This window comes from Oxyura jamaicensis, chromosome 12 (assembly GCF_011077185.1).
Source record: "Oxyura jamaicensis isolate SHBP4307 breed ruddy duck chromosome 12, BPBGC_Ojam_1.0, whole genome shotgun sequence".
NCBI classification, from domain to species: Eukaryota; Metazoa; Chordata; class Aves; order Anseriformes; family Anatidae; genus Oxyura; species Oxyura jamaicensis.
In genome coordinates, this window is record NC_048904.1 from 15,778,041 (window position 1) to 15,793,123 (window position 15,083).

General features: G+C 52.9%; 1 protein-coding gene across 3 annotated transcripts in view; it reads right to left on the reverse strand.

Moving 5' to 3' along the window:
• The window catches only part of LRIG1 (leucine rich repeats and immunoglobulin like domains 1), an 86,614-nt gene extending 76,005 nt beyond the window's left edge, over positions 1 to 10,609 (reverse strand). For all 3 annotated transcript variants that reach the window (XM_035337461.1, XM_035337460.1, XM_035337458.1), the window contains exon 1: positions 10,262 to 10,609. In XM_035337461.1, the coding sequence (XP_035193352.1) occupies positions 10,262 to 10,461 (200 nt within the window). In that variant the 5' untranslated portion in view covers positions 10,462 to 10,609. The remainder of the gene's footprint in view (positions 1 to 10,261) is intronic.
• Positions 10,610 to 15,083: the final 4,474 nt, after the last annotated feature.

The window sequence follows — 15,083 nt, forward strand, 5'->3', positions numbered from 1 at the left end:
GAGGGATCTTTCAAGTTTTTTTAAAAAAATTTGCGGCCATTTTCAGGCTGTGTCCATGGTCCCAGACCTACACAGGAATCCTGCAGATCTCCCCACCCAAGCAGGACCCCAAGAAGAACAGCTTCACACCTCCGCGGCCAGCACAGCCTGGTTGCTCCATGGCCCTTCAAGCAGGAAGGGAAGGAATTCTGCATTTCAAAGCCAAAAGGTGCCCTGGGCAGGAAAGCTGTCAGAAGGAATTTCAGCAGTGACAGACTACAACCTTCACAAAAAGGCACATTTTCAACCCATTCCCAGTCCCACAAGGGCTGTTTATTGTCCATCGCAGAGCAGCATCAGGAAAACAGCTTCCCAGGGTTAAGAAGTTTTTCTCCTGCTGGCCACAAGCAGCAAGGTCACCCTGCGGCAGCGAGCTCGAGTGCTGGGCAGGCTGGGGACACAATGGGCACAACAGAGATGTGAGCAGAGACACGTCCTGCCCCTGCGAGGCAGACGGTTTTATAGCCAGGGGTCAGGATTACTCGGGAAACCAGAGAGGAAGTAATTGGAAATTGTTGGACAGGGAAGCTTCCACATTTTGTCTCCAAATGTGCAGGCCCACAGCCTGTGATGAATTCCTCTTATTTTAGCCGTGCCTCTCGCAAACAAAGCTAGAGCATTGTGGTTTAATTAGCACGCAGCAGTTGAACACTTCTGGGGCTGTTTCCTCCCTGCCCAGAAAGGTGGATTTTTGTTGTTTTGACTCTCAAAGAAGTCATAACAATTCTGAATGGCTTTGTCATGCACAGCCTGTTCCTGAGCAAGCTTCATGCTGGCATTCCCAACTTGCACAGGGAGAGCTCCAAACCCTCGCCTGGGGGCTGGCCGGAGCGCTTGCAGCTGGAGGATGAGGCAAGGGCAGCGAACAGCAGCAAGGGAGCCAGGCTGGGAGCAGAGCAGCAGCTAACTGGGAGCACTGGGGCTGCAGGAGGGGATTGTCACCTGGGGACAGCAGCAGGACACGCAGGGGAGGTGTTGGGGAAAAATCATGCATGGTCCAAATGAAAAGATACCCTGGCAGCCAGATCAAGCCCTGGGGACACACAGACAGACAAACACAAGATCCTGCCGTCCCTGCCAGCTGAAAGGACAGCTTGTCAGGCTCTTGTGGAGCAGACCACAAAGTGTTAGCACTTGAGACACAAGTGCTGGAGACTAGGAGCAAGCATCGCTATAGTAAACAGCTCCGGCTGCTATCCGGCATCGCCTGGGGATGCTGCACAGCCATGTGGCTCTGCCCTCTCCATACAAATACTGGGGAGCCCCCAGAGCAGGACAGAGCCCCCAGCACCCACCCCTGCCTGTGGCAGTGCTTCCAGGCGAGGGGGACATGCAGGCGTCTGGGGCCATCCCATCCATCTGCAGCTGATTGCTCAACACCCATCGGGCCGGGAGGCACGAAAGCCTCTCCTTCCTGGAAGCTCTGCTCCAAGATGGGAGCAGCGAGTCGCCAAAAACCATTCCCAGCTGCGGCCATCACAAGGGCTTGCTGCTTTGGCTGAAATGCTTCCTACCACAGCCCCCAGCGCTGCTGTGTGTGGAGAAGTGGCCATGCTGGTCCCCGGTGAGGCCAGGATACGGGAGATGCCACCACTGGTACCTGCCTCAAAGCCAGCAGAAGACCAGGGAGAAGCAAAGCCAGCTGTTGTTTGAAGCACACGGTACAAGCCAAGTGTTCTGTCAAATGCATACAGCTTTCCGTCCAAGGAGATTAACTCAATGACCAGCACACGTCTCCACCAGTAAGTTTGAAATAAAAAAAAAAATGAAATCAGAGCTCCTGGAAGGGGATCAATTCACCAAGAAATCAAAAGCCAAGCCACTTCCCCAGGGAGCTGGACTGAGCCCCATGAAGATAAATTCAGACAGACACATTCCCCGAGAGTCCCGGAGCTGAAGCAGGGCAAGCACATGTCCCTGCAGAGCAGAGATAAAACCAGGCAGCTTCTTGCTTGAGAGGCAACAAAACCAAGTGACACTGCTTGAGATGAGAGCACTAAAACCAGGGTAAAGCCTCAGCTCTGCAGTTCTGCTCCCCAGGCAGGACCAGCACCTCTCCCGTTCATGCAGAGAGTTGAATCTGCCTAGGCACAGTTGTTATCTTCGTTAGGCTATTTTCTAGCTGTCTGTAACAAGGAATATGTAGAGGTCATTCACCTGCTCTTGTGAACAGTCACCCAAATACTAAGCTCACTGAGCAGCTTTTGGGTGGCAATCTGCTCGATCACAAAGGCTGGGAAGCAGGACATAGGAAGGGTTTACAACGAAGTGAAACAAGAACAGCACAAAACTCACAAACCAGATCAGAGAGGTCTGAACATGCACATTATTTACGGGTTTAATGCAGCACTTATGTGCCATACTCCAGAAATAATCCAAAGCCATTCCAAAGCCAAGAATTCTTACTTAGACTTGTTTGGTTTAAGAAGAAAAAGAGGAACAACGTTGTTTATAGACCAACATAGATAGGAACAGCACAAAAACATGCTTAGCAAAGGAAGACTGGAAAGTGCTATGACACATTTCAAAGTGAAACATCATATGGTTTGTTTAAATCTCCCAAAATGGGACAAGTCTCCCCACTTTGCCAAAACAAATGAAACACAAGTGTTGCTCTGACTCTGCCCCCAGCTCAAAAGGAGACAAAGGTTTATTGTGAGTTGCACAGATAAACAGAGCACGCTGATGCTGCCATGGCTCTCCAGCAAGGGCAGAGAAGGCAAGAGGGAGGCGAGCGAAGGCCAGATCCCCCAGGCCAGAAGCACCATGTCCCCACGCTGCCCCTGCCCACACCATCACCTAGCAGGAGCTTGGAGGTAAGCAGGGAGCCACCAGGTGCCACCCAGACGCTCAGGGGAGGACAGATCTCCCTCTGCAAGCAATGGGGTGCTCAGTGCTGCCGTAGGCACGTGTCTCTGCCAGCACCCACACATCTTCTTGATCAAGCCCAAAGCAGCCACCTTGTGCTGAGTAAGGCTCACACAAGGGTCACCACTCCAGAGGATTTTAATTCTTTAAGACCTGTGCTAAAGGAAGGCAGCTGGTGCTCTTTCACAGCTCTTGAACCCACAGCCTGGCCAAGCATCACTTAAAGTAAGCTGTGGAAAACTAAGCAGAGCTGCTCGAGGCACTGGCAGAGGCAGAGCCAGCTTTCCCCATCTTCCCCCAGCTCACACACACAAAGAGGAGGAAGGAGAGACAGCAATGTTTGGACAACTGGAACACATTTAGGGGGTGATTTTTCACAGGGCCTCCAGCCAGGCAGTTTCCTCTGATAGCCATTTTATTACCCGCAACACACTTCACAGACCAGCAGCTCTCACATCCACAGGGTCGGCTGCCACACCAGCCTGGCCCCAGCGCCACTGGGGACATCACCCATCACTGCTGCAGCAAGCCCTGCTGATGGGGCACCCACAGCACCTCCAGGAAGCAGCTTTAAATGCTATCTCCATCTGAACACCTTCCTCCAAACCCCAGGCACATCCCATTCAACCCAACGCTCCTTCAGCCCTGTGCTGCTGCAGCTGCTTGCCCATGCTGGGGAGCAAGCAGCATTAGCTGAGAGCTCCCACTCACACAAAGTACCAGCCCACTGGCCAGCCATCACTTTTTAGGACTATTCTATGCTAGATCTAATGTAGAAAACCTGTGTTTACATTGGCACATGGCAGGCTAAAACAGACTAAGTGCAGTTACAGAATTCCCAGCCTGCACAAAGCATGTCCCCAGCTTGCAGGGTGGCATTTTGCGAGAGGCTGGTTAGCAGATGGCATTGATAGCCAGCTCCAGGGCAGCAAGCATGGCTGGATCTGTATCCGTACGCTGGGAGAAGCAACACAGCCCCAACTTTTGTTTTATGTCTCATTTCCTTCATGCACCTGAGGGCTTGTTCTGCCTCTCTGCAGCGAGCAAGGAGCTGCCAGCTGGAGGTGGTGGTCTAGGGAGCCGTGTCGTATTTCAAGGCTTCACAGCCAAATTTCCACTGAACTCAAGGTATATGTTTCCTAATCTGAAAGGATTCATCTAAAAATAGGCACCTTCACTGAAAGTGAAGCACTCTGCGCACTGCCTCCCCAAGGGAGTAGGGTTTAAGAAAAAAGCATTTCAGACCATACCTCTGTAGATTTCCAAGCTGAATGCAATTGCCAAATATGGCCCCAAAAATGACCAAGTCTACAAACAAACCATCTCATAAACATCAATATCACAGCTACCATGACACATCCTCTCACACACAAAACTTTAGCTCCAGAACTGAGCTTTAGCCAGCCAATGCATTTTTAAATGCAACTTACACAAGACACTGGAAGATGTGTCTGTATATGTTTTAAGTCTACAGCTCTGTGTAAAGCTGTTCATTACATAGAGGACCTCTGAAATACTTCTCCTACTGAAGTTCGTGCAACACGACAAGGTACAAAACTGCCACAGCACTGGTGCAAGCACCCTGCCTGCGTGTCCAAGGCAGGTACCATGAACAAAAACCAGGCAGGTGGCCTCCTGTCCTCCAGGTCCTACTCAAACCGAAAATGCAACCAACAGAACTGGAGCAGGCTCCTGGACTTCGGCACGACACAGGATCAGCTCTTGAGAGGTGATCCCTCAAAAGGGGGACCTGCTTCTAGACTCCCCAAAAATTAGACAGTTGCAGCTGGGTTGACAACATGCTGAAGAGCTAATGAAGGAGTGCAACGCATTACATGTTGTGGTCCTCTGCTGAAGCTGGAAGAGGCTGGGGTTGAAGGACTTGAACTGCAGCGCAGCGTTTGGTTAACCATTAATGGATGACTCAGCTGCAATAAAACACATTTCGCGTTCTGCACTAGCACAACAGCACCCTGGCCCTTGACTCGGGCCCCCGTGCACAGTATGGAAGAAAAAACACTTGGTAGCACATCATTTAATAGCTGAACACACCAGGAAGCATGACAGAGGGCTTCGCAGCCCTTCCCATCTTCCCTTGGCTTCCTTGGCATGCCGCACTGGGCTCGCAGCAGCACTCTCCATAGCTCCTCACCGGTCTCGGGGTGCTCTGAGCCCCCTTTATATGAAGCCTTACATGAAGTCACCCACGCTGTGAGCGAGGTGCTAAGTTCATGCCCAGCTGCTGGGCCCACAGCCCGGATCTCGCATGGGCTGTGCCTTCCCGGCAGCGCCAGGCGAGGTTATCTCTGCCCTGACATTGGCAGGATGAACGGAGCCGCGGTGATTAGGTTAGCAGCACAAAGTGATTGCGTTAAAGGCTGATGAGCTGAGCTAACTCAATCCAAGGTGTCTCACAAGGCAGCCAGCATGATCAATGCAAAGCCCCGCGGGCCTAACTGAGAGTTTCTGGGTGCGGTTGACACACAAAGTCAGGGACAAACACCAGGTTTTAACACGGCTGGTGACAGAAACGAGAGCCACCAGGCAGCTCTGCTGCCACTCGGCCTTCGAGGCAAAACCCCAGCCCCCCCTCAAGGGCTGGGGGCAGCCAGAAGCTAAGTGCAGGCACGGCCTGGGGGCACTGCAGGACTGCCAGAGGCTGCACTTTGCCACGGGAGGTTCAGAGCACCCACAGTGGCTGCCATCCATGGGAAGGCCATGCCAGCAGGCCCAAAAGATGAAGGGAAAGCCAAAAAGCACTGGGGGAAGCAGCCAGCCTCACGGCTCCCTGCTCCATCCCTCACCCTCCAGGCAGGCACTCCTCCGAAGCCCAGCCACCCCCAAACCCCACGTCTACAGGGCAGTTTGCACAAGCGAAGACAAAATATTGAGCTGCAACTATAACATTATAATGGTTGTTTTTCCTACAGAACAATTGCTGGTGTGTTTGTTTTTTTGGATGCCTACTGAGATGCTCCTTTCCCTGCCCTGGGAATTTTCCCTCTGCAGCTCCTCCTCCCCCAGCTCCCAGACCATCCATTCTCCCCCTTTTCAGGCTGCACCCATTGTAAATAGCACTGAATATTAACACAGCCCATTGAGCTCTTGCTCCTTTTGTATGGGACCCTCGCGTTTCAAATTGCAGTCGCTGTGGAGAGGAAAAGCCTCAAAGTGATTAAATGCCATGAAGTTTCTCAAAAGAAGAGAGGACTAAGCAGGGGAGGCTGCAGGGGTCCTAGAGCCCTTCACGTGAGGCCAGGGAGTCCTGTAACAGCCAGAAAAGCTTCTCAGCAGTGATTTTTTGCCCCGTTGAGGCTGCATTATGCATCTGATGAATCTCACATGCACATCTAATCCTAGTCTGGTCGAGATCACTCCTGCCCTAGCTGTGGCTCAGTCAGGGATTAAGATGAGAAGATCAGACAGCGGTCGCGAAGGGCCTGCTGCTGAGTGCTGTTCTCCAGCAAGAGCCAATAAATATCACGGCATGCCGAGGGTGGTCAGTGAATCCACAGACACATGTTCACAGGCAGGGCGGATTTATTTGCAAGCGTGTGCATTTATTCGTGCCTGCAGAGGCATTGCTCCGTGAGGAGAGGCTCCTCCATCACCCCGGCCAAGCGGCCACCCCAGCCTGGGGGTTCAGCCCCAGCCACCTCCCCGGAGCAGCCCCCAACTGCACGGGGCCAGGCACAGCGAGAAAAATTACTTAACAAAGATTAAGTAATCTTTGTTCCATTATTTCTGCAGGGTTGGAAGCGGGACATGCGGGAAAGAGACTGACACCAAGCCACCCGCAGGATCTATCCCCCCCAGAGCCTCCTCTGCTAGCTCTCCTTGCGTCTGCAGAGGGGCAGGGGTTACTTAGGGGGCTACAAGCAACCCGTGGCAATCCCCTGAGAGCATCATGCACACAGGCAGCAGCAGAGCTCATTTCCTATGAGATTGCCACCGCATCCAAAGAAGCTACCTAAAACGTAGGAGAGAGCAGGAACAACATCTGGCACGCGAAAGCCCTCGTTCAGCAAGAAATGTAAGTTCATAGGTGATTTTGAACACAAACATCCTGGTCTCATTGCCTGTAAAAATCTCCCCATGCGCATGTACTTTAGTACAGCGGGGCTCCGTCCCAGGCTCCCAGATCAAATGCACTTTCAGGGCCTGTGGCCAGGCATCCGCAAGACTTTTCAGGAGCACCCAGCTCTCCAGAGAGCAGCAGCACCAGGCAGACAGAAAACACCCTTGCAGGAAGTGCCTCAGGGCAACGTATCCATATATCCAACCCCATCTCCCTGAGAAAGCAGAGCAGCACATCACCCAAATCCCCCAGGGAACCTGCAGAGACCCTGCTGTGCTCAATGCCCCGCACCTGCACCCACCCAAAGGCAGGAAGCTCCATGCAGAGCTCCCCCCTCATCTCCACCGACACCTGGGAGATGCTAGAGGACTTGATCCTGTCTATTGTTTTGCAAACATAACATTCATAGTCCTGGGCTGCCGTGCTCTACCTCAAAGCATGGACAAATTCTTCCCTTGAGTAACTTTAAAGAGTAGCTGCGCTCACACGCATGAGAGCTGCTCTAGAGGGGCCAAGAGCAGAACCGGAGGTGTCTGAGCAGCACCAGCTCTGGCACAGCATCTAGCACAACGGGGGGAAACCCCTACATCATCTGGACACATGGGCCCAGTATCCTTAGCACTTCATCTAGCTGTCTGGGTCACAACACCACAAACTTGCTCAGAAGATAAACAAGCTTTCATCCCTTCAGACCACACCAGCAACAAGTCAGCTATCCCACTGCACTTCCACAGCCACAAGCTTTCTCACCATTAGAGTTCGTACCCAAAAACGAAGTGCTCTATCACTAAGTAGAAAAGTCCTCTCAACACTCCTGAAAAATTAAGATAACACAGGAAAACAGGAACAGCAGATGCTGGTGATGTGCCATGGCACCAACAGCAGTGGAGCCCTGCACCAAGATTTTCAGAGCAAGAAGCGTTTTGTACTTAAGCTTGGCCCTAAAACTTACACCGCAGATAACGCTCTGCTGTAAATCAAGCCTTCAGGCCGAGTTTGACACAAAGCATCTCCAGAGCAAGACTCCGAGAGGCACACGCAGCGGCTGCCGGGTGCAGTCCGACCAGCAGCCTCCTCCACAGCCAGGGGCTTTTTGCTCCATGCCGCGGCTCTTACGAGGGCTGTGCGTAGTGACACGTCCTGCACACTGCTAGAGCTGGCTGTGCAGAAGTGCACGGCATGTCACCCACCGCCAGCTTCTTGTTCTTTTAAGAACCCTCATCTGTGCCATGCTGCGCTAACCGTGAGCGACTGCAGCGCGCTGCCCTTGCTGCACACCACTTATGCCATCTGAAAGCCAAAGAGAGAAATTACAACTCCCAGCCCTGCTGCCAACAAAGAAATAACAATAGTTTCAAAAGATCCCACTGCTTTTCTTCAGCACTGATAGTCCTGTTGACAAAATACACAGCGATTAAGTCGGTTCAGAAAGCTCCCCAGCACGCAGAGCCGCATTTCCAGCAGCCCAAACAAAAGCTTTACCTCAAACACACTGAGATCCGACCCGAGCACTGCGGCACCAATTAGGAAAAAAAAAAAAGATAACTACTAAGGAGGGATTTTCAAAAGCTCTCTAATGAAGCCAAAGCACAGCCAGCACAAGCCACTAAACATGGGATTTCTTGTCCTCCTACGAGCAATCCCATCTGGGGAAGGGGTACCTGGGCTGGGGGACCCCAGACCCCAATAATCAGACCTTGACACTTCTCTGCTAAACGCATCAGTGACCCCCTGCATTAGAAGTTGGCAGTTAGGAGCCTAGCAATCACAAAAAGCAATAGAAACAACATTACTCTAAAAAACAGAAGTATGTATAATAGCTTAAATGGCTGCTTTTTAGATCAGCTTAGGAAAAGGCAAAATGCCCCAAGTTCTGAATTGTCAGATACGAAAGCCATCACAAGCTTCCCCTTTAGCTAAGACTTTCGTTAGTTTAGAATTCACAAAGTGACAAACCATATTTTGTCTAAGAGGCTAAAAGACCAACAGCCCACAGGCTGTAGATTTATTTGTGCAATTATTCCACCAGTAAAATTTAAACTGAAGTCGGGACATTCAAAAACCCGTTCCACACAAATAAGACACTCCTGGGCATTAGCACTCCTGAAAAACACAACAATCAATTTGTTCAAACCAGGCTATTAATGTGCTTCCCTGCAGGAACAAAGACACATTGTCCTATTTTGAAAAGGAACAGGGGGATTCTGGAATTATGCTGAAAAGATTAAAACTTTACAGGAAGGCTGAGCGAAGGAGCCGTACTGTGCAGGAGCACGCTGCAACAGGTGAACGTGGCGAGCCAGGCTTTTACTAGGACGGGCCACAGGCTCCTCTCGGTGCGACAGCGGGTAATTTCATGTAAAACAAGGCATTTCTGTGGCCAGCAGCGAATAACGCCAGGAGAACCAGACAACTCCCTAATAATTCTTCTTAATAAGAAGTTGGATGATCTCCAGCAATACTTCGGTGACCACCTTCTCCTGGCAGAGTTAAGGGGTATCTGTTACAGCTGCGAGCTTTATAGATTCAATAATCTATAAATCTGCTCAAACGGCCAAAAGGCGCAGCAAGCCGAAGAGCCGAGGCACTTTTTCCTCCTCCTTTTTGGATCCTTGTTTCCAGAGGCCAGGCTAATGGTCGGGGGCACTTATTTTTCTAAATCTGGGAGCGCGCACAGGCTCTCTGCTCAGATATATGGCAGCTGTCAGAGGGACCGAGCTGTCCGAGCCGAATCTGTCGCCCTTCACACATCGGCCGCCCGCAGGATATTGCGGCAGCACTCCTGGCTTTTGGGGACATGAGTCCTGCTGTCCTGCGCTTGGGGCTACACTCTCCAAATCGCTGTTTTAGGGGAAAAAAGGAGTCGTGGCACACGCATAGCCACAAAAAAACCTAACCACACGCTGAGCAGCCCCCCGGGACTCCGATAAACGGAGGGGAGCCGAGGGGCGGCGGGCAGGACGGCAGCCAGCCCCACGCCGCTCGCAGCCCCCCGTGTGCCCCCGGCTCAGTACCGCGCCCCCCGCCGGGGCCGGTTTTGGGGCAGAAAAGGCCGAAAGCGGCGGCGGGGCCGGGCGGCGATGCCCAAATAAGGCCTCGGAGCCACCGCTCGGCCCGGACCCGGCCCGGGACCCACCGGGGGGCGACAGCGGAGCGGCCCCAGCCGGAGCACGCAGAAAGGGTTCGGCTTCTAAAACCCGAGTTTTTCTTATTTTTTTTTTTTTCCCCAAGCACGGACACCCCCTCCCCACCTCCGCAGCGCCCCCCGGTACTCACACGTGCCGCGGCCAGCGGGGCAGGTCCCGGGGCACCTCGGGCAGCGCCAGCCCGCCGCAGCCCAGCAGCTCCGCGCCGCAGGAGCAGCCCCCGGGGCACTCGGCGGCGGGGTCGGCCGAGCCCAGCACCGCCACCAGCGGCACCAGCAGCACCAGCAGCAGCGCCGCCGACCCTCCGCCGCCCGGTAACGGCCCCGCCATTTTGTATCCGGCACCGCCGAGCGTCCGGAGCCGCAGCGGAGCGGGGGCAGCCCGGGAGCGGAGCCGCTCAGCGCCGCCTCGCCGCCTGCAGCATCGCCAAAGTCTCACGGCACCGGCATCCGCGGCCCCGCCGCAAGCGCTTCCTCGGCTCTCTGCCGCCCGCTCCGCGCCGCCGGAGCTCCCCCCGCGGCCGGTGAGATTCCGCCGGGACTCGAAGCGCCGCCGCCTCCGGGACTCGAACCCGCGCCCTCCCGGCCCCGCCGCTCCCTCCTGCGCTCGCCGCGGCCCCACGTTGGCCGCACCGCAACATGTAGCCGCGCCGCCCCCCGCCTGCCCGCCCATTGGATGCCGCCCGGGCCCGCGCGCTCCGCCATTGGTACCGGGTCGCCCCCCCCCCGCGCCGGTTCTCTCCTGTCAATCAAAGCCTCCAAGGCCCGCCCCCCTTTGCCACTCCAGGTGTGAGCCCCCCCTCCCAGCCGTGCCGCTCTTAAAGGGGCCGCGTCCACTACACGTCCCCTCCAGAAAAAACAGCGATTTTGGGTGTCCCTCCGTGGGCTGTCTCACCCGAAGGCTCTCCCCGGCCCTGCTGTCACTTTCCCCGAGTCACCTGAACATGCGTGGCACGGCTGCACTCACCATACACACGTGTCCTGCACCAATTGTCCAATTTGCCAGTGTTTCACCCCAAACCCAAGCAGCTCCCCAGATTCCCCCCTGTTTTGGAAAGACCCTGCATTTTGCCATCCCATTGCTGTTGATGGTGCTGTGCTGCCCACAGCCACAGAAGCCACCCTGGCCCAGTCAGCAGGCGATGCCCAGGGTGGGGAGGGGGCACAGAGGGGTGCAAGGGGGCTGTGGGTTCCCATGAGAGCACCCGGCCCCTAACCAGCCACATTATGGCTCATTAAGTAGCCACAGCAAGATCACTTTGGGCAAAACCAGCACTAAGGCATTGACACGCACGTAGAGGCAGCTCCTGAGCCCAGTGGAGAGCACCCAAGGGCCCTTGGCCAAGCATGGATGCGGCCCATGCAGCATTTAGGGGAGGAAGCCCCCGGCATGCCCCATGCCCCACAGCGCTTTCACCCATGTGTGCCTGGAGTCACCAGGCTGTGCCCCTTGGGAGGCAGCAGGCCAAAGGCTTCCAGGCCAAAGAAATGGGACAGCCACACCAGGACAGAGGCACGATGCTGAATTCGCCAGCGAGCCCGGCCAAAGGCGTTGGGGCTGAGGGGGTTTGGCTGGTGGGTTCCCCACCGGCCGCTGCCGCTCGCAGCACGGAGCCCCCGTGCCGAGGCCTGGAAGTGGCTGTGCTCAGCGCGGGACAGGGTTTTGGCAGCTCCCCGAGCCTAGCGTGGAGCATGAAGTCATGTCTGCTCCGTACCCGTGCCTGGAAGCCTGCCCGAGCTGAGCATGTGGGGAAGAGATGTGCCCGAAGGGAGCCAGGCGCGGGGGCTCAAGAGGAAACCCCCCCCGTGGCTCCCACCGTGCCATGCTGTGCCATGCCATGTTGTGTGTGGCATGCCATATTGTGCCATTCTGCACTTCACCCCGACCCAGCTCCATGCTCCAGGCCTCACAGAGGTGCTCAGGGCTGCCCTGCACCCTGCAGCCCGCACCACCAGCACCTCATGAAGCTCCCAGTTGTGTGTGACCCCAGTGGGTTGAACGTCTCAGCCCTTTCCTGCAAGTTTTTGTCATCTTTTCCCCTAAAATAGCTTGGTTCCTACTTAATTCCTCTTTTTTTTTTTTTTTTTTTTTTTTTGGAATTCCCTCTTAATTAATTCTGCAAATGACTTGAAGGCAAGGAATGCAAGATGGGAAACATTGTCATCTACTGACCAAAGAGGAGCGGGGATCACAGGGCAGCTGTTCAGAGCAGTGAAGAGTTGGGACTTCCCAAGGTCGGACTTCAATATTCCTGCCTGTAGTCCCAAAACTTGGCAAGGACCTTGTAAATCAGTGATCACAGCGATCAAACCCTGCTTTGATGATGGGTGGGAAAGTGTGAGAGGAGCTCAGCTTGTTTCTGGAAGCTGTGACCCTAAAGGAGAACCTTCTCATCTCCCTATTCTCTTCTCCTAGATTTCTCACAGATTCATCAATGCAGTACTATATATCACCAGACGTAATGCACAGGGGATCTTCTCACTTGCTGGGGTCACATTGGTTGTTACAGCAATGATGGGTGTGAGCGTGCAGCCAGGCATCACACGGAGCCTTTACTGCACTAAAAGTGATGCTCTTCTTTCTAACTTGTGTCAGAGACATCCCTGATGGGCACTATAAAAAATACACTGACACATATCAAATTCACACAAACAGCAAGTTTACCATCACCAGGTGTTACATTCAGGTGGTTTGCTTCATTGTTGTTAGTTAAGGAACACGTGCACGCTGAGCCAGGTCAGGCAGCCAGTCCCCACCTCGACCATAAACAACTAGAAGAAACATTAGCTATTACGGCCTAACATTTGCATTTTCTTTCTTTTTTACTCTTAACAGTCTGCTTGCACAGCGACCGTTTGACCTTTGGGACAGCGTTGAACCTGTCAGATGGCAAAGATCACCAAAAAACCGAAAGCTGGACTTCTGCAAAGGCTTCACCCCACCAGCGCTGGGGTGACCAGGACCTTCAGGCGTCCCATCCCACAGAGCCTCACCTTCCCAAGGGGATGCTCAGCAGTGTCGGTGCCCTCACAGCTGACAGCAGGGCCAGGAGGACCCCTGTGGCAAGCTCACCTTTCAGCATGCACTGCGTGTATTGTGTGGGCCAGCCCTAAATCTTCCCGGGCAGAATCAGTAGGCATTATTTATAGACAGAGGCTTTCACTAGGTAGAACCTGGGGGTTAGGCTTTTGTTATGCTGAGCAAGGAAAAAAAAAAAAAAAAAAGAGAAAAGATTCACAGTGACTCGGAGTCTTGTTTCAGCCTTCGAGAACTAGAGAAAATAGGAGAATGGCTTAGGTTTAGTCCTTTAATTTATTTGAGAGCTGTTTGCAAACTACGAGCAAGCAGCTCCTGTCCCTGGGGAGGGAACCTGGAGCAGGAAGGGTAGATGTATCACAGAAAGTAGTGCAGTCTTATAAAAATATACATGCAATTAGAAAATAATCCTTTAGCTCTTCAGTGTGGGAACGCAAGGTTTAAGGCACTTTTATTGAGCGGCTTTCTCTTGCCCAGTGGGGAAGGCCTTATGAAAATGAGAACCACTTCGATCTTTCACAGTGGTTTCAAACCTGACACCCGGGATTTTTAATTATTCTTGCAACCCTGAGCAGAGCTCCCACTGATTTCATCTCCCATGCTCAATCCAGAGCTCCGGCATCGCACCGTGCCACTGCAGCTCTCCCCAGACCCGTGCCGCATCCCCTCGCCTTCGCACAGCATCGCTGTGCACTGGAAACCAGTCCCCAGCACCAGCTCCCTCCACTCCCCGTCGCTGCCTGTGCTAGAGAGGAGTTGTGTACAGCATGGAGGATGCTTCTTCCTCGAGCCTCATTAAATCTAATTAAATAGCTTACAAAAGTATTTATGAAAACAAATTTTAAAATGGCAAAGGCATGCCAACAAGGAAGATATTTCTAATTCTGCCGGTGTCTTTTTGCGGATTTGGACTCGGTTCAGAAAGTGCACACTTGGAAGGTAATTGCTGACAGCATGCAGAATCCATCAAGCTATAATTAACACTCTACTATTATTCTAATTGCCTCACTCAAGCTGCTGTGTTTTTTAATTGTAGAGCAATTTGCCAATAGAGAATTTAATTGCAATACATATTTTATACATTTTGGGACAAAGTACCATTATTTCCACTTCAGCAAAAATGTTCTTCAGTTTTTAATAGCTTTCTTTATTCTTTTCTAGGATATTTTTTGCCCGATAAAAGAATATGACTGCAACCTCTTATGAAATTAGTAATGATATAATATACAGGAGTGCCTGGAGGCTTCAGTTTGGATCATGACTCTATTAAGCTAGGAACTGTACATACACGTAGCAAGACACAGCCCTGAGGAGCTTGAAATCTAAACAGAGAAGACAAACTGAGGTGAGAACAGAAGTATCATCCCTGCTTTATAGATGGGGGAACGGAGCTGCAGAGGACTCACCTCGGGCGACCCTGTGCTGCTGGGGTGCAGCCAGGAGCTCACGCAAGCCCTGCACAGGGCACCCTGCATCTCCAGTGTGAACTTATTTTCTCTCTCCTGCTTCCTGGCAAACGTGCATCTGTCTAGGTGGATTAGAAAACCATACCTCCTAAATAATTTCTAACAGTCTAGTCCCTGCAGTCGCGTTTTATGAATGTCTTGGCTTTCAGAGCAAGCGCTGAGCAGGAGCTCCCTGCCCAGGGACTCTGCAGAGCATCCCTGTGGATGTGGCACTCTGGAGGGACAACTGTCACACTGGTGTCAGGCTTCCTGAATGACGAGCTTGGCTTCTCCTGGAGCCAGACTGAAGGTCAGAGGCAGTGAATACAGCAAAGAGCAAACCTTAGCTCATGTTGACCATCCTTGCATTTGGCAGTTTTCCTTAACTCCTGCTTAGCGGTTTTACCTGCATTGCCTCAAATCTCTCTGCAACAATATGAATCTTCTTCTAACAATGCTTGGGACAGCTCT